The 26156-nt window shown below is 43.4% G+C and overlaps 1 protein-coding gene across 15 annotated transcripts in view; it reads left to right on the top strand.

Moving 5' to 3' along the window:
* The window catches only part of CACNA1C (calcium voltage-gated channel subunit alpha1 C), a 433748-nt gene that overhangs the window by 374784 nt on the left and 32808 nt on the right, over positions 1-26156 (top strand). For 6 of the 15 annotated variants that reach the window (XM_027680721.1, XM_027680725.1, XM_027680730.1 and 3 more), the window contains 3 exons: positions 1077-1160; positions 20643-20675; positions 23649-23777. In XM_027680721.1, coding sequence (XP_027536522.1) covers positions 1077-1160; positions 20643-20675; positions 23649-23777 — 246 coding nt within the window. Of the gene's footprint in view, positions 1-304; positions 389-1076; positions 1161-20642; positions 20676-23648; positions 23778-26156 lie in introns of all 15 variants that reach the window. The other 9 variants (XM_027680726.1, XM_027680728.1, XM_027680733.1 and 6 more) reach the window with 2 other exon arrangements.

The raw sequence follows: 26156 nt of genomic DNA on the forward strand, positions 1-26156 counted from the left end.
CTGGTCCTGCAAGCTGGCTCCTATGAGCAGCCATGCTCAAAATGATCTCTGTGACTTCCCTTCAGCCCCTGTCTCAGAGTCAGAGGGGAGGGGTGACTGCCCTGGCATCACATTAGCTGGATGGGGGCTGCTCACTCAAGTCAGGGAACCCAGGCCTGGGCTACAGCTTGAGACGCAACAAGTAGACTTGAGAGGAAAACCCCTTGAGGTCTCAGGGCAGTAATTCTAATGGTAATTTTGAACTGTTTTTGTCTGTCTAACATTCCTTTTTAATCCCCATCCTGCCTGCCCCTTCCTTATGTAGGGTTACTTTAGTGATCCTTGGAATGTTTTTGACTTCCTCATCGTAATTGGCAGCATTATAGACGTCATTCTCAGTGAAACTAATGTGAGTATTACTCTACCCTCCCCAGGATACCACCACCTCCTCCTCCTCTGCCGTTCCTTCTCTCTTTCTCTCTTTTTTTCTCTCTCTTTTTGTTTTCTGTTTTTTTTCCCTCTAGTCATGCTTTTATTGAACTTGCCGTCGTCCTTCTCCTTCTCCCAGGGAAAAAAAAAGGAGGGGGGGAAATGCCTCCTTCTTTTTCACTTGTCATAGCTCTCCCCAAGGCTGTGACTGGTGAAAGCGCACAGAGTTTGGGGTGTGTGTGCTTTTTTTCCCTCCAAAAGGTAGACATGTTTGAGTGTAACTTTCTGACTAACCAGGCTTTTGTTGATACCCTCCATCATGTGAAATGTTACAGAGGTTTGAGCAACCAATACTGTAGAGTGGTAAGAGACTATTTAATATGCCCACGTAACCTCTTTCTTTTCTTATTTTTTTCCTCTTCTCTTCCTCTTTCATGCTTTTGTTTTGTTTTGTTTCGTTTTTTATTTTATTTTATTTTATTTTACTTTTTACTTTTTTTCCCCTCTTTTCTCCCTTTCCCTCTTTTTCTCCCTCCTCTCTCTCTCTCATTCTTTCTTCTTCTTCTTCCTTCCTTTCTCTCTCTCTCTCTCTCTCTCTCTCTCTCTCTCCCTCTCTCTCTCTCTCTCTCTCTCTCTCTCTCTCTCCTTGGCTTCTCTGCCACATGCAGCACTATTTCTGTGATGCATGGAATACATTTGACGCCTTGATTGTTGTGGGTAGCATTGTTGATATAGCAATCACCGAGGTGAACGTAAGTAGCTGGCGTCTGTCCATGATCGTGCCTGCTCTAACATTCATTTGCCTTTACCGGGTTCTTTTTATTTTATTTTTTTTCCCCCTCCCCCTTTCTCCTTTCTTTTGAGTTTATTTTCAGAACTCTTTGTTTAGTTTTGAAGGTCTTTATTTTTTTATAATTTTTTTTCGTTTTATTTGGTTTGGTTCTGTTTTAATTTTTGGAACGACTTAAAGGACTTTTTTTGACTGTTGCATCATTTTCTTCCCTTCATAATCCGCCTGGCATGAATTAAACTGTATAGCAGGAAAAGTGATGGGAAACGTGGAGTGTAAGTGAAAAGGCTATTTGTGCCATGGGAAGCTGCTAGAATAGTCCCAGGCCAGCACTTTGGTCTACCCAGTGTTATGCTTTGCTTCCCATGGCAGTTCAATACTCTCCACCCCACAAAGAGATAAAGGTCAGTTCTTTCGAGGTGGAACTGCGGGAACCAAACCAGGAATACTCCCTCCCTGTGCCTCCTCACTCAGGCTTCCTCCAAAAGAAAGAAAGACCAAATCACCTCTGTTTAGAGGAACCTACTCCTAATGTTCAGTTTCTAATTTGAAAAAAAAAAAATAAAAAGAATAAAAAGAAAGCTGAAATACCAAAGAAAAATAAAGTGCCAGAGTTCCAACCCATTTTTTGGGGGTTTGCAACCTGATTTGCTCCATCTCTCAAATTCCACCGGCACAATTGACACTGATTGGCCCCACTGGTGCCCATCTCAGCAGACAGGTGAAGGATTGAGTGAGCCTCGGAGACTGAAATAAGCGTCTGATGTTCAAGGCATAAATCACATCAGCCAAATTTTTTCCTCTGTCTGTTTTCTTGGAGGGGGATGGATACAGAATTATAGGATAAATAGACAAAGGACAGTCAGGAAACGCAGAGATTCCCAAAAGAAAGATTATGATGGATTTACGAGCACAGACAAAAATTGCACTCAAATATCCAGCTTATAAAGGCCAGGCAAATAGAAATATTGAAGGAAAATTGCTGTAAAAATGTTAGAGGAGAGCAAATTAGTCATGAATTTTCAAAATTATGTGGCTGTTGAATAAATATTACAGCTTGGAATTGTTGTGTACTGTAGAGGCAATCCATTGCAAGCAGAAAAGTGACAGCATAGTTTTCACTCAGTGCTGTGTTTAGAGAAAAAATGTAGGCAACACTTTGAAAAAACTTCCAAATAAAATATTTTCATATCTTGGTTCTAGATTAATTTTTGTTCAACTTCTTTTTTCTTTTTTTTTTCTTTAATTCTGAAGCAGGGACACTTATTCAAGCTGTAACATTTTGAATTAGAATAAATTATTTTTTTTTAAACTAGTTTATTTCCCTTGTTTTTTGAGAGAATGGAAAATAGTTTCTAACTGAAAAGGAACTTTTATTTCATATCTCTTAAATGTCCTGCTTTCTGGACACAGAAAGTTGTTTACAACATTTCCCACAGAATGTTGTAAACTATTTTGGTTGCCCTTTTACTAGATGGATATTAGGATTAGGCTGACTTTGTAGAGAAAAGTTACAATGATCAGCTGGTTGAAGTTGTTAATTTTTAAGAATGAAATTAAAGCCTTTTTTCTGCCACACTTGTCACAAGAAAACTAAATAGGGAAACTGGCAATAGCCTTCAGGTTGTGGAAATTTCAGTTCTCATCCATAGAGACAGAACTGTACATGGTAATGGAGGAAATAAGTACAGTTAACTGGAGATGAATCACACTAAACATGAACAAGACTTCCCTGACTGATATATTTGAATCCATACAAAAGCCTTCCAAGCAGAAAGGAAGGAAATCCTTGCGTTTTGATAAATAAATGGAGGTCTATCATAGAGCAGAAATCCAGGGAAAATCCATTTATCCTTTTGAATAAATTCACAGTAATTCCCTATAAATTAAAGAACTTTTTACATTGTGGGTTAGGACACTTTGATATGCATCTCATTAAACTTCCATGGTGTGAGGGAAGGACAATCAGCAGGGCCTCCTCTTGCTGTTGGTGGGGAGAGGAGCAGCCCTCCTCAGACCCACTGGTGCCTCCCTTTACATGTCTGTGACAGGGGAAATTAATTGCTCTTTGGAGGTGCCCATCCAGTGACTGGTGAGTGTCTAGATTGGTTAGGTTTGTCTAGACACCCAGCTCTCAGACACTGAATTTGAGCCGTATAAATCATATTCATTCTCAGCATCTTGTCGAGACGGTCACGCTGCTCCTGATTGTTCTGATCTTCAGTCTCCGGGGCTGTCCATCGTGGTGTGCTTAATTGTCACTGACAAGGCTCCCTCCCTTTTCCATTCCCTGTCTAAATTCAAGTTTGTCTCAGCCAAGGCCCAGAATCCAGTTTTTGGTTAGAGAAGTCATTGAAAAATAAGGACGTGCGTCTGTCCAACCAAACATCTCCTGTCTTAGTTGAGGAGGCAGCAGGGGTGGCCCTGACTCTTTTAGTAAGGGCTATGAAGAGCGTTGTGTGATGGTTCCCCCTGTTTCCTCTAAAGAATCCTTTCCTTCTATACAGTTTTACAGATCTCTGCACACGTTTTTGTTACCTGGCATGTTTAAATCTTCTCTTTTTATCTAGGCAAGTCCTTTGCTACTAGTTTCTAATGTTTGTTACTAAAAACTTGCACAATCTTTTGATGCACTGATAAATAAGCAGCAGCTATGGATGGAGTTTGTTCTGAAATGTTCTGAAATCCCTTTGCACTTGTAACCCTTATTGAATAAGAGAATGTTTTGTATGTTGGTTTGTCCTGTCAGATTCCCTTCCTGCTAGCAGCACTTGATATGTTACATCTGTAGAAAATGGGCTCTGGAAGTAGCAGCCCATCTTGGATGGACGGGTGTCATCTTCCCAAGCAGTGTGAGGCAGTTTATCAGACACACTTCTCCCATCTCCTCAGGAGCTTGTTGCTTTCTTGCTGTTTGTGGGTTTGAGCAAACCCTGCCGTGTGTTTCCGTACACTGTCTTGTCTTGTTCCAAGAGACCTGGAGTCTGAAAAGGAAAGAAACAATAAACCCTAAAATGCCAATCAGCTCCACTAATAGGAGATGTTTAGACCGGTCGGGTGCAGCTAAAATGTTTCTGCCCAGCTCCTTTAGAAGCTGAAGAGTGTTTGTGGTAGGGTCTTAGGAGGTGCTGCTCTTGGAGAGAAGGGATAGTTTTCCTTGTGGTCAGTTAGGGAAGATGGAGACTCCTGGCACAGGTCACAGACACATCAGCCTGAACTCTCTGTGAAGTTCATCTGACATTTGCATTCAGGGGAAGCAAACCCAGCAGGTGCTGAGCTGCCACAGCTGTAGTTGGGGGGCGGGGGTGGAACACTGGTTGTCAGCCTCCACAGTGTGTGTGTAGGTATGAGCTTGCTTTTATTTGTGCAGTTCCCCATGCTCTGTTTTTGGTGTTTTGTTTCGTTTTTTTTCCCTTTGACATTTACTTTTGTTTCTCGAAAAGGAGTTTCCCAGACCAAAACCTTCGTTAAGATATATGTGAGTGTGCATGGGTGGGTCTTTGTCTGTGCACTCCACTGGTTGTACTATATATTCCTGAGTGTGTTTGGATGCCTGTGTGTGGGCTACAAATCCATGGGAGAGTGTACAGGCACAAATCCATGTGTGGGGGAAAGAGAGTGTGTATGTAAGCATACGTACTTCATATGTATTTGTGTTGTGAACGGTTGTGGATGGAGACACATGGGTTGTTGTGCGTGTAACTGAGAAACGTGAACATGCTTTCTGAGCTGATGTGACTGTCTTACTGTGCAAGTTTGATCTGCTTACGGATGGGTGTTTGTACCTGAGAGTTTTCTGAATGCAGGCATGCTCATCTGCATGCCTGTGGGTGAGTGAACACTTGCATGCCAAGCTCAGCATATTTTCGTTAGCATGGCTGTGCGTTCAGAAATAGTGAGAAGGCATGTGCTTGTGAGGTAGGCTCTCGGGTTGCCTCAGCATTTCTGAGTCATTTAGGAAGCTTTCACTTAAAACACCTCCATGGTCTGGAGATATGTCAAGCGATAAGTCCAGTTGCATCATGTTGGGCCCACTTGCTTACTGCAACTTAGGAACCCCAGCCAGTGCCCCAGACATATGGAGAGGCATCTCATTCAACTGAGTAAATGCCAAGGGCACAGAGCAGGTTAAAATCTGGTGGGTTTAAAAACTGCAAAGGGGCACAATTTCTGCCAAATTCGCTTTTAAATTGCCTGACTTCGAAGCTGCATTTTCAGAGCTTTGCTCTCAGTGACTGTTGCACAACTAACTTCTTAGCCACAAAATAAGGATTGATTTTTTATGTTTTTTTCAAGATTTTCTGGAAATATTCAATGTTTCTGTTTTGGGGCAATCTTAAACCACTTCTTAAGTGACTGAAGAGGGAGAGGAGGACTTTTTAATCTTTTTTAATCTTTTCCTAAAAAAAAGAACTTCCAAGGCAGAGACCACATCTACCATGTGTCAAGTCTCTTTAAGGCCAAGAATGACTTTTGGAGAGTAAGATGAAAGATGATATAATATCATAATATCATCACCAGGGGCCTGGTATGTAGGGCCTGTGGATTCCTTGGACTTTGATTACATCCCTGTACCTCAGTCTTCCCACCAGTGACTTGAACATTGTTATTATTGCTTATGTTAAGAAAGTATTGTCATTAGAGTTTAAAAAACACTTTAAGCTCCTTCGAAGAAAACATTAAGATGGTAGACATTATTACTATCTATTATAATGGGAAATAAATGCTATAGGAGTTGAATAAAAGACAGCAAATTTGGAATATATCATCCCAGAAGCAGCCCTGGGCTCAGGCTTGCATTTCCTTCCTTTCCACATCAGCAGACACAGCCTGGAGTTGAGCACTGTAAAGCTGACTGACAGCCTGCTGTCCCCTCCTCCAGGCAAAGAAAGTGGCTCATTACTGTTTGTTGTTCTGTATCAAAGGGGAAAATAAAATTCGATTTGCGCTCTGTGCTACAGTGCCCAAAGTGACAAAAGAAAAACGGTCAGGCCCTGTGCCACTGGGAAAGCTGTAAATGTAACCTCCTCCCCCTCAGCCAGAGAGAAAAGTTTTGGCTCATTGGGTTCTTTTTCCTTCGTCCTTTCTTCTGCCAGTGTCAGACCAAAGATGCTGTGTGGCTGAGTCTTCGTTTGCTATCAAAGTGATGCTCACAGCAGTGCCCACTGAGCTGGGTAAGGCCCTGTGGCCCTGTGGCCAGCTGAGGGGTTGCCAATCCAGCTGCAGCGGGCAGCTCATGGTGTGCAGATGTGTAGGAGTTACAGAGGCATGTTCAGGTGGGAGCATGTGTGTCTCCAGAGCATCGGCATAGGTACCAGTGACAGTGGGGATGTGGTGTGTTTGATTCTGTCTGTCTGTCTGTCTCGAAAGGATGTCAGGGAGGGGGAGGATTTGTGCTTACTTGTGAACCTGTCTCTGAGGACTTCTGCCGGTGCCGCTGAGTGTGTCTGCATGTGCGAGTACTTCTGTGTTCATCAGCTGTGTCTGGGAGTGCACGAGGATGACTGAGCAAACCATCTGGACTGGTGTCCATCCTGCCTCTTCCACTCAGTGGCCATACTTGCATGTCTGAGTGTGCCTGTGAACACTGCAGGAGGTACAGAGGAGGAGGAGTTGCCTGTGACAGGTACACAATGCGATACAGCAGATGTGATGAGCCAGGGAGGTGTGCATGGTTATGAGATGAGAACTTTTAGGAATAGGGTGACCTGCGGGCTTTTGTGAAATAATGGAGTATTTCCCTACCTAAGATGCCCTCCTACTGTAGCAGCACACATTTTCCTAAGAGTGAACATTGTGAGTGGTTTGAGGGTTGATGGAAGTGGTGAGTTTTTTAATGGGAGAGGTGACAGGAGGAGAGTGCAATGTTGTGTGTGGTCTGATCCGTGGTAGCATCTGGGAGACATAGGACCTGGGTTCTTCAGGAAGTAACACCCCTAGGAAGAAGGTTAGAGAAACCCAAACCCCACTTTGCTGTATTACTTCCCCTAAAAAACATCAATCAGATCTGTTGTGCCCAAACCTGCTGGGTAGTGGTTTGGCATTTGGTCTATCAGGAGAGCTGAGTACTTTATATCTTGTGCTTCTGAAAAAGTTTTCAGTTTCTGGTAGGAAGTCAGCAGAGGGTTGCAGCTTGATTGATTCCTGAGTACTGATCCAGTAAGGCCAGACAGATACCAAAGCATTCAGCTCCCAAGTCATGGAGATCTGTGCAGTGATTTCATATTTAGGCTATTTTATTTCTGAACTAAAACAGCTCAGGCTTAAACCAGGCGCATAGGGCCTTTTTTTACAGTCATCTTGCTTTTGGTGTTTAGAGGCTTCATATGATTTGCCATGGGCTCCTGCTCCCATTCTTTGGAATATCTGACAGCCTATACTTAAGTCTCCCTCTCACCTTCTCCTGCACTTCTCCCTTTTAACCCACACCCTGCCTTTCTTCCTTTTCTCCCTTGCTTTCCTCTCCCTCGTCTCCAGCCACACTAAACCTCACAAGTTCATTTTCACCCTCAATCAATGTGTCTGAAGGCAGAGAACCAGTGGCTTAAGTCCTGCAGTCCTTATGCAGGCAGAACTGCCCCCGGGTGTTCTGCCTGCGCAAGGACTGGAGTGGCCGAGCCCTGCGACACAGCCCTGTACACACACACCCCCACAATGGGAGCAAGGATCGGTGGAAGGACGACATACATCCAGCCTGCACCTCAGTTGGGACTGGCATTCATATCTGTCGCTGTGTCTGTCTGTCTTTCTCTGCCTGTCTGGTTCTCTCCGCTTCCACGCCCTTTGCTGCTCAGATTTTGGCCACCAGCTGCCACTGGACGCAAATCTTTGCAATTCCTAGAACTTGCAAGTTCGTTTACCCAAACCTTCTGGAAGAGGCAGAAAACATCTCCCTCCCTCTCCTCTCTCTCTCTCTCAAATGCCATCTGGGTAGCAGAGGCCTCCAAATTATGTAGCAAAGGGCTGGAGAAGCACAGTGGCTTCTTTTGACATCTTGTGTTGTCATACCCGTACTGCTGCCACCCTAGAAGTTGTACGTAGTCCTGAGCTATCCCTGTGTGCGTGTATTTGTATGTATATGTGACTTGTTTTCTTTTTGGAACAACTACAACTGATAAAATTGATGGGGAGGGGAGGGTGGGTTTAGTTTGCTTTTTTTTTAATATCTGGTGGTGTTTTTATCACTAGAATAATTCAGGTAATGCACCATGGTGGCCCCAGCTTCTGTGTGTAGGAAGCCACGTTGAAGCATGGTTGTGAGCTGTAGCAGTGGCAAATGCTAGTGCTTTCTTTTGCCTTTGATGAACATCAGAAGAGATGCCCTAAACAACTCCTCCCCAGAATAGGCTTAGATTGATTTGAATTTGATCATTTCCCATGCTTATTCAACAATTCCAAAGCACATTTTTCACCCTGTGTTGGTGAGAAAGAAGTATGGAATGACTATCTGACCACAACCATGTTTGAACAGGGTTATTTTGTTTTTATTTATGTATATATTTGTCATGAAGATGGGGCCTCTTTTTCTTTTTTTTTTTCTCTTTTGTCTCTGAAATGTTGGTATTCTCAGTGCATTTCCAGAGTTCATAATGTGATTTGCCCATTCAAAGAGGTGATTTTGGTAACTGTACAACTTTTTCTGTAAGGAAATCTATATGAAATATGGACAATCAGAAAAAAGTATGTATTTTTTTAGAAAAGGGGATAGTAAATACAAATGACTTTTTCCTAAGTTTACATGAGTATTTAGCTGTTACAAGCAATATTAGCACCATAAGAAGGAGCAGGTAGTTCCCACTTTAAAAGACTTCATACTACCCAGTTTTGAGGAAATACCTCAATACTGTGGTTTCCACAAAACTACTTGTTAGACTTGGCTCATGACATTGTTCCAGGTGCATGGAATAATCAGAATGCATTTTAATGCAGGGGAGACTTAAAAGTAGCATAAAAATATATTTGCCTCACTGGAAAAATTTAACCACTCATATTTTTATTAATTAAAATATGGAAAGATAAAGAATCCAGGAGAACAAATTCTTAAAAGCTAAGTGTGAAAGCAGCAAAAAGAAGGTTAGGCAGCCCTGTAGGTGTAAGAGTTGATGCACAAACCTGTCTGGAGTCCTTCTGAGTGAAAATGTTTAGAGCTCTTTAAAAGGGTGGGCCACAGGGTCTTACTGACTGCACTGAGAAGTGAACTGTGCTTTTAATTACTGCAGGCTTTCACGTGCCCAAAACCTTGATGGGTTTCAAGGCCTTTAGAGAAGAAGTCCTGTTTTCTTATTTGACCCTAAATTATTGTTACAATAACAATAATAGCTAATAGTAGAAACACAAAGAACCACCGACCTTGTCCTGTGTTGGTTCAATAGTGAAATAAGTGTGTGAAGTGTACATTTCAGTACAAACAGCTCTTTAAAAAGCCTACATCCAGATTTTCCAGCCAGTATTTAATTTTACTTGTCATTTTTTCTATCATATCTATCACACTTTGAACCAAAAAAACACTACAATGTTCTGGCATCAACATTTATGATGTATTACAGCTATATTTCAGCTATATTTCATTTTCCTTTTAATTCCAATGTGTTTTTCCACAAAGCTAGTTAAAACGCTCAAATTAAAAAACATTAGAGCTACCCCCAGCTAGTTATATTTTTCCATTGGTTTGCTAGCCAGGATAAATCATTCCTTTTGCCTAGCAAAAGTTTCTTTTAACTTTCCCTGAACTCTAATAGAGATTGTATCTCTATATGAACCCACAGAAAAATCTCTGACTGATTCCTTAGATGGTCTCTGAATATATTAATGTTAATTAATGATTGCTCCCTAAACTCCCTAAAGATGGTCAAAAAGGTGCTCAGGTGAGTTCAAATCCATCTAGTTCTATCATCTCAGGCAATCCTTTGAAGCAGTGAAAGATGACTTCTGGCATTTAATTCTCCTTTTTCTAAGACGTACCTTGCTGAGAATGCCCAAGGAATTTTCCAGCGTCGCTGTTCTCCACGTGCAGATTGCAGTCATAGAGAGGGCACAGTCCCCTATATTTTGCTCATTCAGTTTTGCTGCAAAAGCTTCTGTTCTTCATGCAAATTACAAAAGCTTTAAACATTGGTTCTACAAGACCTCATTGCAGGCCCCATCTTGTGCTATTACGCATATTCAGAGAAGTGCCAACTGGTTCCCGATTGCACTGCCAGTTGCAATGAAAAAAGCAAAGAAGGTGATGGAAGAAGGGAAGACACACAGAAGTATTTTACTTGTTTTCCTCTTTAACTTTTTCTTCTCCCTCATCTTCTTCTCCCCAGTGACTTTCCCCAAATTTTGCTGAACTCTTGGGCAGCAGAGGTCATGTCTCCTATTCCCAGGAGCACTAGGGGTAGTTTTCAGCAAGACAGTAATAATTTCCCCTCTACCTAGTGTATCAGTGATTTTTTTCTGTCTGTCTTCAGCCAAGACACCATCAGTCCAGGGGAAGGGCTGTTCCCCTTTGAGAGGCCTTTTGTGCCAGGCACTTGGCAGCAGGTCAGCATGTTGATGGGCACCAGTCTGCAAACCCAAATGGACAGACTTCATGTTAAATAAAGACCTGATTGTGGGAGGTTTGCTGGGAGGCAAGAGAATGTTGCCATCCAGACAGATTTGTAATCAAAGGTAAACCCATATAAAGTAATTTTACCCTTTCTAATATAGTCAATATAGCACCCTCATTTAGCTCCTGCTCTGCTCCCCCTACACTCATATGCACCAGCCAGGCAAACATAAGAGGGTTTTGGTATTTTTATTTCTTGCCAGACATCTGTTTTTAAAATGACTGTGCTCTTACCTTTCCTCAATGGTCTGTTCTTAGTGGAGACTGTCTGGCACAACATGCCAACAAAATGACTTCTGCTTCATATATCTTCCTAGACATCTGCTAAATGGGGCCCATTCCCTGCTGCATCCAGATGACCTAGCTGTAGGGACTGGATTGCTGCTTATGGTCAGCTGATTGATGGCCAAAAAATATGACTGGCTCTAATTGCTGTTGCAGAGTAATGGGGCATCCCAGCTGGTAACATCCCAGTTGTTCTCTCAAAATCCACTTTTAAGCTCAGGGAACACAGTCAGCAGTGCTGCCTGCTGAGCCTTGCCTGAGTGACTGGGAGAAAATCTCCTTCACTCAAAGCCAGATTAAGTGACATCTTTTCATAAGCTGAACAGACATGAAGGCAAAGATGCCTCAGCTGTAAAGAAATACTTGTTAATAGAAAGACATTAAAATAAATTGATATTTAGAGATAGGGAATTTGAGACTCAACTGTTTGACCAGACTTGAACATAGTAAATCACACAGTGAGCATTACATATCATCTCAACTATCCCTACGTTTTTTTTAACCAAAGAATTCATCAAATCAATAATAATTTTTTCTTGGAAAGACGAGTAGAACAAAAAAATGTTGCTCAGTAGCTTTGTGAGATCTATCCACAGTCTCCATATGACCACCTCTAATGTGTTCCTGATAGTGCCTGTGATTGGCATTTCAAATCTCTGAATGGCTCATAGGCTTTATGGTATCCCGTATGAACATACAGAAAACCAATACAAGTCTGCAGGCTGTTTTTTTTCTAGGAAATGTTCTGCATCAACATTAAATAACTTTCTAATTCAAAAGGCAATGAAAAGACACAGTCTGGGAATTAAATACTAACTGCTACAAATGTCAAATGGCCCATAACAAATTCTCTCTTTGGGCTGCTGGCATCTCTGTATATTCTCCTTTGAGCAAAGACTCATTGTACAAAATTGACAGGGGCTGCTAGTTCACCTCTGTCTACAGTCTTTTGCAACCCACAGTCCTGGTGCTTTTGAATGAAGGCAGATTGGGCTTTCACCTGTTTTCAACATCATGTGCAGTCTCTTTAAGCACCTTCATCAAAGCACAAGATGGCTCTTTCATCTTCACATTGCCCTAGAGCCTTTGGGCTTACCAAAGGATGGACCCTGGCAACACTGCATGCAGAGTCTTAGAGCTGGTAGGCTACCAGCTTTCCTTCCTGGAAAAAACTGTTCCTGGTCTAGTCTCCATCTGGCTCTGTTGGTACCCAGAAGAGCTATACTGAGGAGTGGGTATTTTGTTGCAGACCACAGGCCTGCTTCTGACCTTAACACCACCAGTATAATTCCCCATCAGCTATGGAGGAGTTGCAAAAATGCTACTGAAGTTTCCTTCTGGATCCATGTACTCCTGACGTCACAGTAAACCCCCCTCACACTGAGCCTCCAGAAAACTCTTCAGAGATGGAACCCTAAAAATCCAAAGGTTTCCAGCCTCCTTCCAGGTGAGGCTGCCCAGAGGAACCCCAGTAACATCAATACACAGAGAGCACCAAGTTTCACTCTGTTCTTTTTTCCTTCTTCCTTATGCTTTTCCCATACCATGGAATCCTAGAAGTTAAATCAGAAGCACTTAACAAATGGCTGTAGAGGTGCTCAAATGTTCAGTGCACTGAAGACAAGCACAGCCATGGCAGAAGAAGGAGATGCCTCCGTGAGTTTGCTTAATTCCTCAAATCACCAGTGTTCAGGGAAGATGAAGCCAGATGTTACTCATCCTCTCACTACTAATGGAGTATTGCAAGGTGTTGGAGGCAAAGAAAGCTCCTGCCTACCTATGGCTTAGGAGGTTCATCTTAGAGAAAAGCTCAGCTGCCATTATCATTTCCCAGGCAGGCTGTGGGATGTTACAAGAAATGGGAGAACCTGGATATGAAAACAACTGTTATTTGGAGTGAGTCAAAACCAGATACAGGCTGTGCTCCTTTTGGAAAACCAGTCCCACAGATTTCCCTCCCAGAAAATGAAAAAAAAAAAAGACAAAGAGAATAATGATCAATATAATACAGAACATAAATCCTTCTAGAGAGGTGGAGGAAAAGAAGACTGCCACAGGAAAGGCAGTGAGGCACACTGGACTGCTTAGGAACAGCAATGAGGACACTTGGCAAGGATGGTAGTAAATCTGAGGAAGGCTGGGGAGATGTGGGAACTCTAAATTCTCACACTTGCTCTCTCTCCATCTTGCTCCATGGTCTGTTCTGTTCCCAAGGTTGTCCTCCTCAGTCTGCTCTGGGCTGGGACAGCCTCATCATCTCCTCTGGGAGCCACTGCCCTGTGAATCAAGAATTGGTCAAGTGAAAAGGCAAGTTTAGTGGAAAAAAGTCCACTCTGTCACACATGGCTTCTGGCAGAGGTGTTCAAATCAGCAAAACCTCTCCTCAGCTGTTACTCAAACAGAAAATCCTCAAAGTCACTCTACCTGTAAAACAAAAGTAAAATGTCCTGCATGCAAGTAACCTTTCAACATTTATTTTCATTGCTCAATTTATCTTCAGTGCCTTCCCATCCAGATGTCCTAGGGATTTTTTTGGCTACCTGTCCCACAAAACACAAAGAATGAAACACAGGCAAGATGCACATGCCTCTCTAAGTCAGGTCAGTACTTGTACCTGAAGATAAGCACTGCATCTCTCATAGTGTTTAGTATCTACTTCTTTCTCAGGAGTCCCCCAGGCTTGATTACCATAAGACTTGATTACCCAGAGCTAATGAGAAGGATTATTAAAACATCCTGAAAATTAAGAATAATTTGCATAGATATACTTTACCAATTGTTCTGCTTTTCTGCAAGTCGTGGAAAAAAATAGAGCTTTCAGCTGTGTGAAAAAGCAGCTCTTTCATTACTTGTCCAGTAATTGTCAATCTAGGGTAATCTGCATAACCAAATTAAAGCAATTGACTTCCCTTATATTTACCTTAAGCACTTGGAACCATAAGATTACTGTCTGACAATTTCATGGATATATATATATATATATGAAATTAATTAATAAGCTATTCAAATTGATATGATTTGCATATTTGAAGCTAATTAGAAAAGCAAGCTCCAGAATTTCAAAATCTTAGAATACATAGGAAATGAAGAGAAAAAACCTGATAGCTGCAGGACTCATTTGCTTAAAAAGTTACTTTGACCTTATTAACTGTATTCCAAATAGGCTTTTGTTGCATATGGATATGCAAATATTTCCCCTGAGGTCTGAGATCATGTGGAATCAGTGAAGTATAAATGCATATATATTGCATTTGTATGAGTTGACACGTGATGTCTATTGGCCCACATGAGTTAGTGGAGGCAGAAATGTAATGGCAAACTTCATTGCAGATGTCACATTTCTCCTAATTCCCCTTATCGCATCAAATAAAATTTTAATTCCCTGCTGCAAGAGATTTCAGCCTTCTCTGCAGAGCTGAGTATCAGATGTTACATTGCTCTGGGACAAAGCTCAGGGCTTTTGCCAGGGAAATCAACAAGGTGTTCACCATTTGCCCCAGTAAAGACAGCATCCTACAGCTCAAATCCCTATTTTCCTGTAAGATTGTGCCCTTTTCTAATAGGCATTAAATGATCCAAAAAGCCTCTAGTGCTTCACCCAGATAAGAGCTATAGGTAGGCTTGATTTTTTTGTTTCCAAAAGCCCTTTGTAACATTTTTTTTTTCTGTTTTAAAATAGAATAAAAATTTAAAGTTGAAAAACTTTCAGTAAAAGATCATTTTCACAGAAATAACTGAGGAGAATCAAAACATATGCTTACGTAAAGTAAAAGCAGTTTAATCTGAGATTGATTTTTTTTTCTTAGTTAGACATGATTTCTACTGGAAATTAAACCAAACTAAAATATGTGAGGACAAAATGTGAGATTTTAATCTTATGTTTCTGAAATGCCTATTTCAAAATTGACATGTTTTTACAGAACATTTCACTTTCAGCATCAGCATTCTTCTAACAGAAAATATTTTTGTGGGAAAAAGAAAGAATTCTGGTTAGTTTTATTCAAAATATTCCCTGAAATTCTCAAAGAGCTGCCCACTTAATAGAAGAATGCACAGTTTGATAAGCTTTTCTGGCTTTTTTTTTCCCCTGCTAATTATTTGATTTCACTGTAAGGTTGTGGGAATTGAGAATTATGCCATCTGCAATCCAGTAGTATTCCCTGTCAGAGAAACAGCAGATACATTTCTGCCTGGTTTTATAATAACTTCACAGACTGTGATGGCTGGTGGGTTATCTCTGGGGTTCTTGTGATTAAAACCACAGACAGCAGCGGCAGACAGATGGCTCTGGAAGGGGCTGTGGTAACTCCCCAGTGAAAGGGCAGGCTAATACCTGCCAGCTGCCAGGGTGATTTGAAACCCTGACTTTTTCCAGCTCTCCACAAAGACTTGTGTTACTCAGACTTCTCAGGTCTCTTCAGATTTTTGACTCTACAAACACAAGAGGAAATCTTGTGTCTTCTTTTGTCATGTCTCTATGGCACTGATAAATTATAAATCTCTTTTTCTGCCATACTCTGGTAAATTCTTGTTCTTTTGAAACTCAGGTCGTGGCAGTCCCATCTCAGTGTGAACTACATGTGAAAGAAAAAAGTCCAGAACAGTAGCATTGTTGGCTTGCCATTGCCCTGTTTGTACTTACACTTCCCCTCCAAATCTTATCTGTGTTTGTATGAAGAGTTCATTTCCCCAGAACGTCCCTTTCCACCCTTCGTTTTGTGTCCAAGAAGGTCACAGATGCAGTATGGCTAAAGTAGGCAGGGCTCTTGGAGGAGACCTCTACATACAAAGAATTTGAGCTGGAAAAGACTGATATCCTACAACTGCAGGGGAACCACACAGCACTGCAGTCTGCTCAGGTGAACTCTACAGTGTGGATTCTCAGGGGCATCCTTCCTGCAATGAGTAGAAAAAAGCAAGAAGTGAACATCTATCACCCCCCTTTCTCGTGGGACAGACCAATGGACAATCTTCAGGGGTCACTTTTCATTCTCCAAACGTCAACAGCAACCACGGAAACGTCTTAGCAGACATCCATCGTCAACCAGCTACTGTGAGTGGTCTCCTAAGAGCTGCATCCACAAGCCATAGTTTCTTCAGCGGAGAAATGCCATTATAGACTGTTTATCATAAAAGGCAGCATGAGCATCTGACCATTTGTTTTGTTGAAAAATATGAATTTACTCTGTCATCTCCTGGTGTCAGCATCTCAAACACAATTTCCTCTCATCTCGTCTAACCTTGGGCTATCAGGCAAAACTAGAAGGCTGCAGTTGTGTCACTGCATTCACTGAGACAACTCTGACTGGCAAAGCAATAATAACATTTTGCATTCAGCTGCAGAAACACTCCCCAGATCGAGCCAGGCCGAAGTTCTCCACAACATACATGTCGGATTCTTTCTTGCAAAAAGAGATTCCTCCCCGAGAATGAAATTAAAGGACGTGTTACTCCTCAAACATTAGGGGAAAAAATCAGTTTGTACTTCGAGCAAAGACTGGATACTCCAAGGGAGCTGAACGCATCTTCAGTCTTCAGTGTGTTCTGTGGTGTAAAAAAATTACTACCATCAGCAGTGGTGGTAATGGGAATGCTGCCTGCCTGTCCTGTCATCTTAGTGGCAATCAAGCTTCTACAGCTACCAAAACATACTTACCCAGCAGTCCAGGAGCTTCCTTGGATATATTGATTAAACATATGCTGCACAGATCTGATGAAGCTCCCCTTCAGGTGTTTCTAGGTGCTGCTTCTCTGCATAGCCATTATAGCTGTCAGCAAACCAGCCAAAACCCCCAGGGAATTCAAACCTCTCAACATGGTCCTCCATCTCCAGTGTTCCACAGGGATGAGGTGGGATTAATATATCTCTTTGCAAGAATTTTCCACTAAAACATTCATTTGAATCTGTTTGTTAACACACCTTATTGTTTTCTTCCAAATCTTTATCCAGAAGATATTCTAAGCCACGGATATTTCACAGGGCTTTGATGCTATACAAAGTGTTCAGTCTTTTTGCTTCCATCTTTACAGCTCTGAAAAGCCACATCGTGCCTTCTCAGAATTTCAGAATGGATTGCATAACAGCATAAATATTCTACAATATTGACTGTTACACATTACCCTTGAAAGATTGAGACTAGTTCTCCTGAAGTGCAAATTTTATCCTCTCCTGGCTTCCAAAGCACAACCTGTTAAAACACTATTTCCTTGACTTGATAACAGTATTAGACACCAAATTTGACATGTGAGACAGTATAGAGGTCCAACAGGACCTGGAGGGGTTATGATCTCTGTAAATAGCCACCAGTAAACCTTACTTCCACCTACCCAGGCAGAGCATGATTAACAGGAACACAAGGTACCTTCTGCTGTGCTCTCTTGAGATTTTGAGTATCTCTCCATCAAATAAACCTGTCTTCTTTCCCGGACACTTCCTTCCCTGGGATCCTGACTTCATACTGGGCATAAGCTGTGCCTTTCTCTTGTGTGCCTGTGGGGGCTTTAAGGATGCTCACAGGTCTGCAGCAGCTCAAGCAATGTATCTGTTTAAAATTCGGTGTTCTGGTACACACTGAGCATAGTTAAAATGAGATGCATGCAGGCAACAGTATCCCGAGGAGCTTTTCAGACACGCTTCAGGGATCACTCAGTCTTTATCCTACTGAATCTTGGGCTTCTAGAACATACTTTTCTCTTTCTTGATCTCTGCTCCTTAGCATCTCTGTTACCTTTTTAAATATAATGATATCAAAAGAAATTTAAATATATTACCCAAACAGTTTCAGTGCAGTCATCCTCTTGAGAGTCTTTACACCGACACATCCTGCCTCAGATATTTCTCTTCCCACTCTTGGGCTGCAGGTTCCCTTCTACATCACTCTAAATATGGGCCTGGACTTGTTCGTGATTTATACTTCAAGTCCCTTTTCCATATGATGGAAGTCGCACAGAACATCATCTCTGACTGATCTCACTGTTTTGGACCTTTCTGATTCAGTATGTGCATCCTACTTGTGTCCCAAATGACAAGAACAAGGGTAGAAGGCTGGAAGTTCCTTTGCAGGTTAGGAAGAAGAGACTGCATGTCTCTTCTTTAATTAAACACTACAGACAAGGGTGCTTTCTCTTAAGTGGTGCAGCTTCTCCAAAAGCTCTTTCAATGACATTAAACAGGCCAGGATTTGTTTTTCTACGTTATTCTGAGATTTGTAGAAATGAAATCCTGTCCACTTCACGTGGGCAAGAGACACTGGCTTTAATTCCAAGTACCTGTCACCATGCTTCCATCCCTGGGAACTGATGTGACTACTGCATTCTCAGGTGTCAATTGCCTGTCCTTGCCCTAAAATTGGCATACCCACATCACTTGCAAGGTTGAAGATTCTCAGAAAATCTGGCAGTAGCTCTTTTGGCTTTATAGTTAGGAACGGCCACACTTGAAAGTTCCACTAATGGGTTCTCAGGTATCTGTGCTTGAGTCCATGTAGTGAATTTTTGGCACAGGTGGAAAATGGTAGGATTTGGTTCCTTTCTGAAACCTTTGTGGATATCAGAAAGTGTATTCATGTATCATAAAATGTATTCAACCCTCAGCTGATGGTTGATTTCCCCCTCATAAGCTCGTGCACCACACACAAGCATTTCAGGAACCTAAGCCCACAGTCCTACAGTTCATACAAATACCACCAGCCAGCATTAGCAGAAACTTCCCCATGCTGCTTTTAAGCCTCTGCCATAGGTAGTGATATAATTTGCTCCATATTTGACCCAACTTAAAACGCAGGCCAGTTAGCTCAGGGAGTAAGAAAGGAGTAAGTCAACTTCTGCTTCCCTTTCTCAGCAGTGCCAAAGATACTCAGGAACTTTGGGTTTACCACATGGTGCCAACTCCTCCAAACTGAGCATCCTATATCAACCTCATAAAGTCATATGCTCTTATACATATTTTTTTACTCACATTGCACTTTCTGATGCAATACTAACAAATATCAAAATGACAGTTGAGGTATGATATTCCACAGTAACTCAAAAGGTTTTTTCAGCCTGTCAGTGATAGATCCACCAACACTGCCAGCCAGGAAGGATAGAGAATCCTGAAAGGTGCTGAAAGTTTTTAGGGTTCCTTCAGTTATTTTGAAAGGCCTTTGTACCTTCTAACAGGAATGTAGCAACTAGCAGATTAAGGCTCCTTCCACTATTAGAAAAGATGATTTGCAAAACTAGAAAGAGGAAGGGGGATGGGACAGAGGAACTCTTTGCTGGAAAGATGTTTGCCTAGCAACACAAAATCAAAATCTATGCCTGACCTGTAAGAAATGTCTCTATGGGCACTGCTCCTTTATTTGGTATTCAAGCCAACTTTTGCTTGTATGTGATCTGAAAACACAAGAGCAAACATGTAAAAGAGGAAGATAAAAGCAATGAAAGCTGTCATTACCAAACCAATGAGTTAACCCAAAAGACTATTATGTGATTAGGTGTACCTTGGGTTTTTAATTGTTCCTTTTTGCCTATATCACCAAATAGACCATGCATCTAAACCACAATAGTTGTTTAGGTAATACAGTGCCAGTTGGTTCCTGCAGCATCCTTGAAGAGCAGGAGCATGCTGCAGGAGTCCTGCATGGCACTAGAGGGGAATTCTGTCACTGGTGGAAGAAGAAATATATCAGTTTCCACTTGCTAATGTAGTCATGGAAAGTGATGACAGACAGGTTTGGCATATGGGGCAGATGGTAGAGGTCAGGCCTGAAGGATTCCTGATAAAGATGGTTTTATTTAATTTCCAATTCTGCTTCTTACACCTAAGGTGTAAGCCTTGGGTGTATTTTAGAATTGCTCTCAGTATTGGAAATGGCCCCAGAGGTTAATCAAGGAATGTCAGGCAGAGTGTTTGCAGCAACTAGACTCTTCCAGGTATGACTAGGGCTCAGCTCAGCTCAGCCTGGCCTCCAAGAACACAGCTTTGCTGTGAGGTGAATGAAGGTACATCAAGCTAATTAGCTATACCAACCCGCTTTCCACAGCTGGTGGTGGGTGTTTCAGGGTTGCCAAGAGCCAGTTAGGCTCTCCCAACCAATTGTCTCACCCAGAACTATGTGTAAGGAAATGGGGATATATAAATAGAAAGTGTTGCTTTAGCACTGGGATGTTACGGGTTTATAAATCAGACGGATGCACTAGAAGCTGGCTGGTCCCTGTGCAGACATGGCCTGGATCTGAGTTGGAGAGCTAAATCAGCCCCTGTATTGAACTTAATAGCAGTGATTAAAGAAACATTTTAACAATATCGGTACCTCCACTGCCTGGATGCCAGGATATCCAGCACTCAGGAGATCCTGGGTGTGATTCACATGTCGTGGTAGTGGATAGAGCTTACATCAAATTCATGGCCAGCGTTGATCCTGGGCATCCTAGGGAATAAGCCCAGCCTCTTGTGCATTTCTTTCAAATTCCCTTTTGCCCTCTTCTGCCATTTTGTTGCTCCTGTGTTAGCCAAGACCTAGTTTACTAGGGCTCTTGATTGGAGACTTATTACAGCTTATTTCTGTCTGCCTTTCTTTAAAGCCAGCTGAACATACCCAATGCTCTTCCTCTATGGTAAGACCGAAAATACAGACCACCCTCCCAGCTTCTGTGACACTCTTTCTAACACACTCCTTTTTTCTCTTCTCCGTGATCACAAGTTCTCTCTCCAAGCCCAGCCTAGTTATTTGTGCATGAAGCTGCCATGTCATGTATTGCTGTGAGTCTGGTGTTCACATGAGCTATGAATATGCTGCACATGTGTATTTCTTGTGCATCCTGAGCTTTCCTTTGGTCAAGTTAACTGTTGTTCTGCCTTCTAATGAACCACCAAGAGAGAACTGGACCTGGTAAGATTTCTTGTTAGGCACAAACTATGTCTCTATCCACGTGACACTGAATGAGTTTGCAATGTGACTTCATGTCCAGCCCTCTGGACAAGAAGAGATTGGCACTCTGAAGTTCCTCTTCAATGAGGTGATTCATTTTAATATTTGAGTTTGTACTTCACACAAAAAAAGAGTAAGTTCATGCACACCAAACTCCTCTACATTGGTGTGCAAGGCAGTTCCCACACCACCCCAACAGAGTTGCAGTAACTCCAGTCTCTTGATTGCCACTTTGCAGAACCTCCCTCCACTGGCAAGGACATGCCTTCAAAAAGATGGATGAAAGCTGGGAGAAAGCAAGCAAGGCTACTCAAGCACCAGCTAATCTGTAGCCATCTAGTCTTAAAATGACTGTAATCTTCTGAGGCATCACTGAGCTCTTGGCTAAGTGGTTTGATGCCAGTAAGTTCCAGATTTGCGTCAGGGAGGAATTTGTTCTGTTTTATCTGCTGCTTAGATTTTGCCTGCTCCAGAGTGCTAGGGACAGGAATAATTTTCTCGCTACAACAGCTGCCTCCTCTGAGCAAGGAAAGACGCAGGAATGCTAAAACCTCCATCCAGACCCATGTCCCAACTTACTACCACCCAAAGGGCCAAGACGACAAGAGGAGTAGCAGGTAGAATAGGAAAACACTTTTTTTTTTGTCACAACCGCAGCAGTATTGCTGTCCACACAACTTTCAAATTTGGACTTCAGCTCTCTTTTAGTAGTATTGGAATTTGGCTTCTTAGAGAAAGTGGAAGGGAGGCCGTAGGACTTCTGTAGGATTGGGAGAGGTGTGTGACCTTAGAGTTAGCCCTCAGGGACCATAGTGCTGAAAGTATGGAATGACATGATTTTTGATTTCTTGGAGGCTGCATTCCCTCCTTCACCTCAGAGCAACTCCCTCTGATTCACTGAAGCCCGCACTTTGTTGTCCAAGTAATAAAATGAGAATTATGTGTGATGTAGGGAGCACTCAGGCTTTTCCTCGACACAGCCTGTTCCCCTAATCTTTTTCACCCACTTACCCCACGGGCAGTGAGCTTCGGCCTTTGCTACAGACTGGAGGAAGCTACCCAAACTATCCACTGGTGATAGACAGACAAACTGCAGCTGGGGTGCAGTCCTGAACTGTTGTTGTACATGGTGCTGAGCTCTCTGTGCGAGCAGGGTTCACACACCCAGCATGCGGCTCCGGCCCCTGCGCGCCCTGTGGCTGCTCCGCAGGAGCTGGGACATGGACAGAGCTGAGCACCAATCTGCTCATCCTGGTTGGAAACAGGAGCACACACAGCGCACAGGTACACATCTGCATCTGGACAATCCCAGAAACATCCATCTGAGCTGTTCCTGTGACTTGGGTTTTATCAGAAGCAGACAGGCAAGCAGCTGCTGTTTTCACTGCCCAGTGACAGGAAATCCAAAGGGTCTGTTCTCTCTTGGTTTACACAGTGGTGAGTAGTTAACAGCAGGGGTGATCTGCACTGTTTCTTCCTCCTAAATGTTGCTCTTTTGGTAGCGTTTAAACTCAAACTGCAGTCTTTGCAGCCTGGGTGGGGACAGAGACGGGGGTTTCCATGCACTTTGCTCCACATCAGGTCAAGTGGCAGGGTGACAGTGTTATCTCCCCCTGTGACAGGAGGTCACATTCCCACAGTGCTGCTACCGGAAGCCACCATCTCCACAGGCTTCGCACAGTATTTTAGAGGGTTAAGAAACTGGGAGACATGGCATTTGCTGTGCCCTTGAGCTAGATGATGGGTCCTCTGCCAAGGCCAGGTGAGCCTGCTGCCATGGCAGCCCTCAGATGGATGTTGCCTTCACACATGTGAAGGCTGAGGGACGTCAGAGATGGTTACAGCCCCAGGGGAAAACGCTTAGGGACAAAGCAGATCCTGTGAGAAAAAAAAACAGACCAGAAGAAAGACTATTTTAAAATACTGCACGCTTGAACAGTAGCGGTGAAGCCAAAATAAAATGTTTTTAAAAAAGCAAAAGTCAGTGCACAGACTGTGGGAAATACAAAGGGGTCATGAGAAATGCAGAAGGCCCGAGTACAGAGCAGCGGGAGCGAGCGATCCCGGCCCAGCCCCCAGAAGCATGGCCAGGGCAGCGCAGGGACAGCCAGGCTGACAGTGGTGCCAGTGACTTCAGCAGCTGGGCAGGGACCAGCACACACCGTGCCCCTGTGGGGTTTTGCACCCCAGACCCGCCACTGTTTCCCAGCAGAACAAGCAGCACGTGGCTGGTGCCCGATACCAGATTCACCAGAACTGCTGGCTGAGGCGCTCACTGGGGTAAAACACCTGAGACAGGTCAAAAGAAAAAGTGTCCTTCTCCTCCAGTGCAATGTCAAAGGGGATTTGCATCTTTCCAACGTAAGGAGGAGATGCAGTGGAAAGGTTTACAGCATAACATATCCCTAATCCCAAAGCAACCTGAAGGGAGAGTCTCACGGCCTTGAGAGCCTCTGTAGAGTAGCTTCACCACCATGGGAGACAGGGCCAACTTGACCACTTCGGCCCATCCCTGGGGTGCCGGGACACTGGAAGCCCAGGGAGCAGTACCAGGACAAGGAACAGTGCAGTGAACTCTCGACGTAGCGTCCTCTGTGGCCCAGGGCCCCCGTTCCTCTCGTGCTGTTGTAACTCCTGCCTCTGTGCCAATGGCTTCCAGAACGCAGAGGAAAACTCTCGCATCTCAATCACCTTCTTCCGACTCTTCCGCGTGATGCGTCTCGTGAAGCTCCTGAGCCGAGGGGAGGGCATCCGGACTCTGCTTTGGACCTTCATCAAATCCTTCCAGGTATTCCTCCCCTTAACTCTCAGTAAGACCTAACTCCTTTTTATTTTCCCTTGGTGGCCTCTCATGGAGGGGTTTCCCCCAAGTGCCTGAGCTCAAAGGCAGAGCTGGGCGCAGCAGGGACATGTGGCACAAGTGAGAGTCAAGCAAATGTGACTCACAGGAGTGGCTGCCTGTGTACAAGTTTCATCTTTAAAGCCTGAGTAGTTGCTTGAGACCTTCCTGAACAGCCTTGATAGATCAGTTCAACTCAATTACTGCCTGTCTGTAACCCTTCAATCTCCTTTTTTTTTTTCCTATTTGAGCTGTATTTTATGTGTTGCTTTAACTGAAATACACAGCTACGGGGAAGGCCTGGGTCTCAATTAAATTTCCTTTAAGCCTTGTTTTGAGGATTTCCAGTGAGTATTAGAGGTGTGTGGCCTCCATACTTTCACCTGGGAAGAATTCACCTTTTTGACACCATGCAATGCCAACTTATTAAATTGCTGCTGCTTTTGCCCCTGGAGACAGGTTGCATTTCAGTGGTAGATAAAGTACCAGAGTAGATAGGGGAAGGTGAAGAAGACCAGACTGGATAAGAATCATCGCCTCTGGGGGAAAAGAAACACCACAGCTATTTGCTAGAAAAAAAAACTAGCCACATATAGTAAAATGATAGAGATGAAGTATAGCATATTCTTGCATTTTAAAAGTACTTGACCTGGTTTTATTGGACCAGCACAACCTGGAAGTTAGCTGGGGCATGTCCAAAGGAAGTGTCAGGGAATGACAGCACAGGAATACAAATAGTGAGAAAAGATGCAGAACACACCAGTGAACAAAAGCATGAAAGAGTAACTTGTGCAACACGCAAGTCTTGAAACAGCAACTGCACATCCTTCACACGGAGGCTTTAAATGATCGATAGCTTTTGTATTGGCTCTAATGGAAAAGGAGCAGATCCACACTTTTAAAACCTAAACCTCAGCAGTGGCAACACAAGCTGGGACCAAAGCCTGCAGTGCTGTGGATCATTGCAACTTCTGTCAGCAGAATTAGCACGTGTGTACACTGGGGATCAGCCTGGACTTTTTCCAGTGCAGCTCTCTGTGGTCTGGGTAGCCAGACCACCAGGCTTATGCAAAGGACTCTCATTTTGCACACTCCTTGACTGCCAGAGCATCTAATATTGCACAGCAGTTTTCTGACACATCCGTACCACAAGTGACTTTTTCCATTGCTTACATGGTTGCTAACTTCCAGGTTGTTATTTGAGCAGCTCCAGTGGGAACTGTTTTGTCTGCGTGCATAGGAATGAAATTCCCTTGGCACAGCTCAGCTATCCTTGATGCAGGGGACAGAGTCACACTTTCCAGTTCCTGCTTCTACTCCCCTTGCCCCTGTGGCCCTCCAGCCTCTTTAGCAGTAGCTCAATCTTACCCTGAGCTCAGCTTGCCATGGCTCTTGGCTGAAGAGGATGAGATGGATGGGAAAGGGACTGCCTGGTACTTCCCTCCAGTGACCTTCAGACCTCTTTGATTTAAGAGTCACTTTTGGGCAGGGTTGTAGAGTGGTGGGAGAAAGTATGAAGGGAGGGATCTTCCACGGCAGGAGAGGGAAAAAAGAAAACAGAAAAGAAAAAAAAATCATTGCAAGCAAGTGCCTTTTCGCTTGAAAGCCTTTAGCCATTTATAACATGGTATTCTCTGCTCCAAGCTCCTCCTCTTGCAACTACTGGGAGGCTCCTTTGGTAGCTAAGAATAGCCTCTGTGCTGCTCTTAATTCAGCCACTCCCACTGTCAGAATGTGGGATCCCTGCAGACTTTGGCACAAGCTCCTATCTGTGTCCCCATATGCTTCCAGGAAGCGTCTCTGCTCACACAGGGCAGACTAATAAGCAACGAACTTGTGCTGGAGTTAGATCCCATCGTAACTACCACGTGCCCTGGGCATGGCACAAAGTGCTGACGTACAAGCTGGGGCACTGGTCAGAGGAGTGTGTGATGGGAAAATGCTCAGCGGGCTTTCCGTCTGCAGAGACAGCAACAGAGCTCAGGCTGGTGAGTGGGAGGAGGAGGAAGTGAGAAGGGTGCTGAGGGCACGGCAAGGCCATGGGAATCACAAGGACAAAGTGGTAAAGCCAGGGAAGGACAGAGACAGAGACAGAGTAGGACAGAGCCCGAAGAGTAGAATATAGGAGGTGGGGAGCTGAAGGAGCCGTGGGGAACAAGGGACAGAGATAAGTGGAAAGGTGCATTAGTGGAAAGGAGTGGGCTGAGCAGAAGAACATGAAAAAGAAACGGAGGGCCAGATGGCCAGGACAGAAGATACTTTCCCATCTCCATTTAAAAGACAGAAGAACTGTTATGGTTATACACCTCAGACCCTGTCTGGATACTA

This window comes from Neopelma chrysocephalum, unplaced genomic scaffold (assembly GCF_003984885.1).
Source record: "Neopelma chrysocephalum unplaced genomic scaffold, ASM398488v2 Primary Assembly neopelma1_59, whole genome shotgun sequence".
Classification (NCBI taxonomy): domain Eukaryota; kingdom Metazoa; phylum Chordata; class Aves; order Passeriformes; family Pipridae; genus Neopelma; species Neopelma chrysocephalum.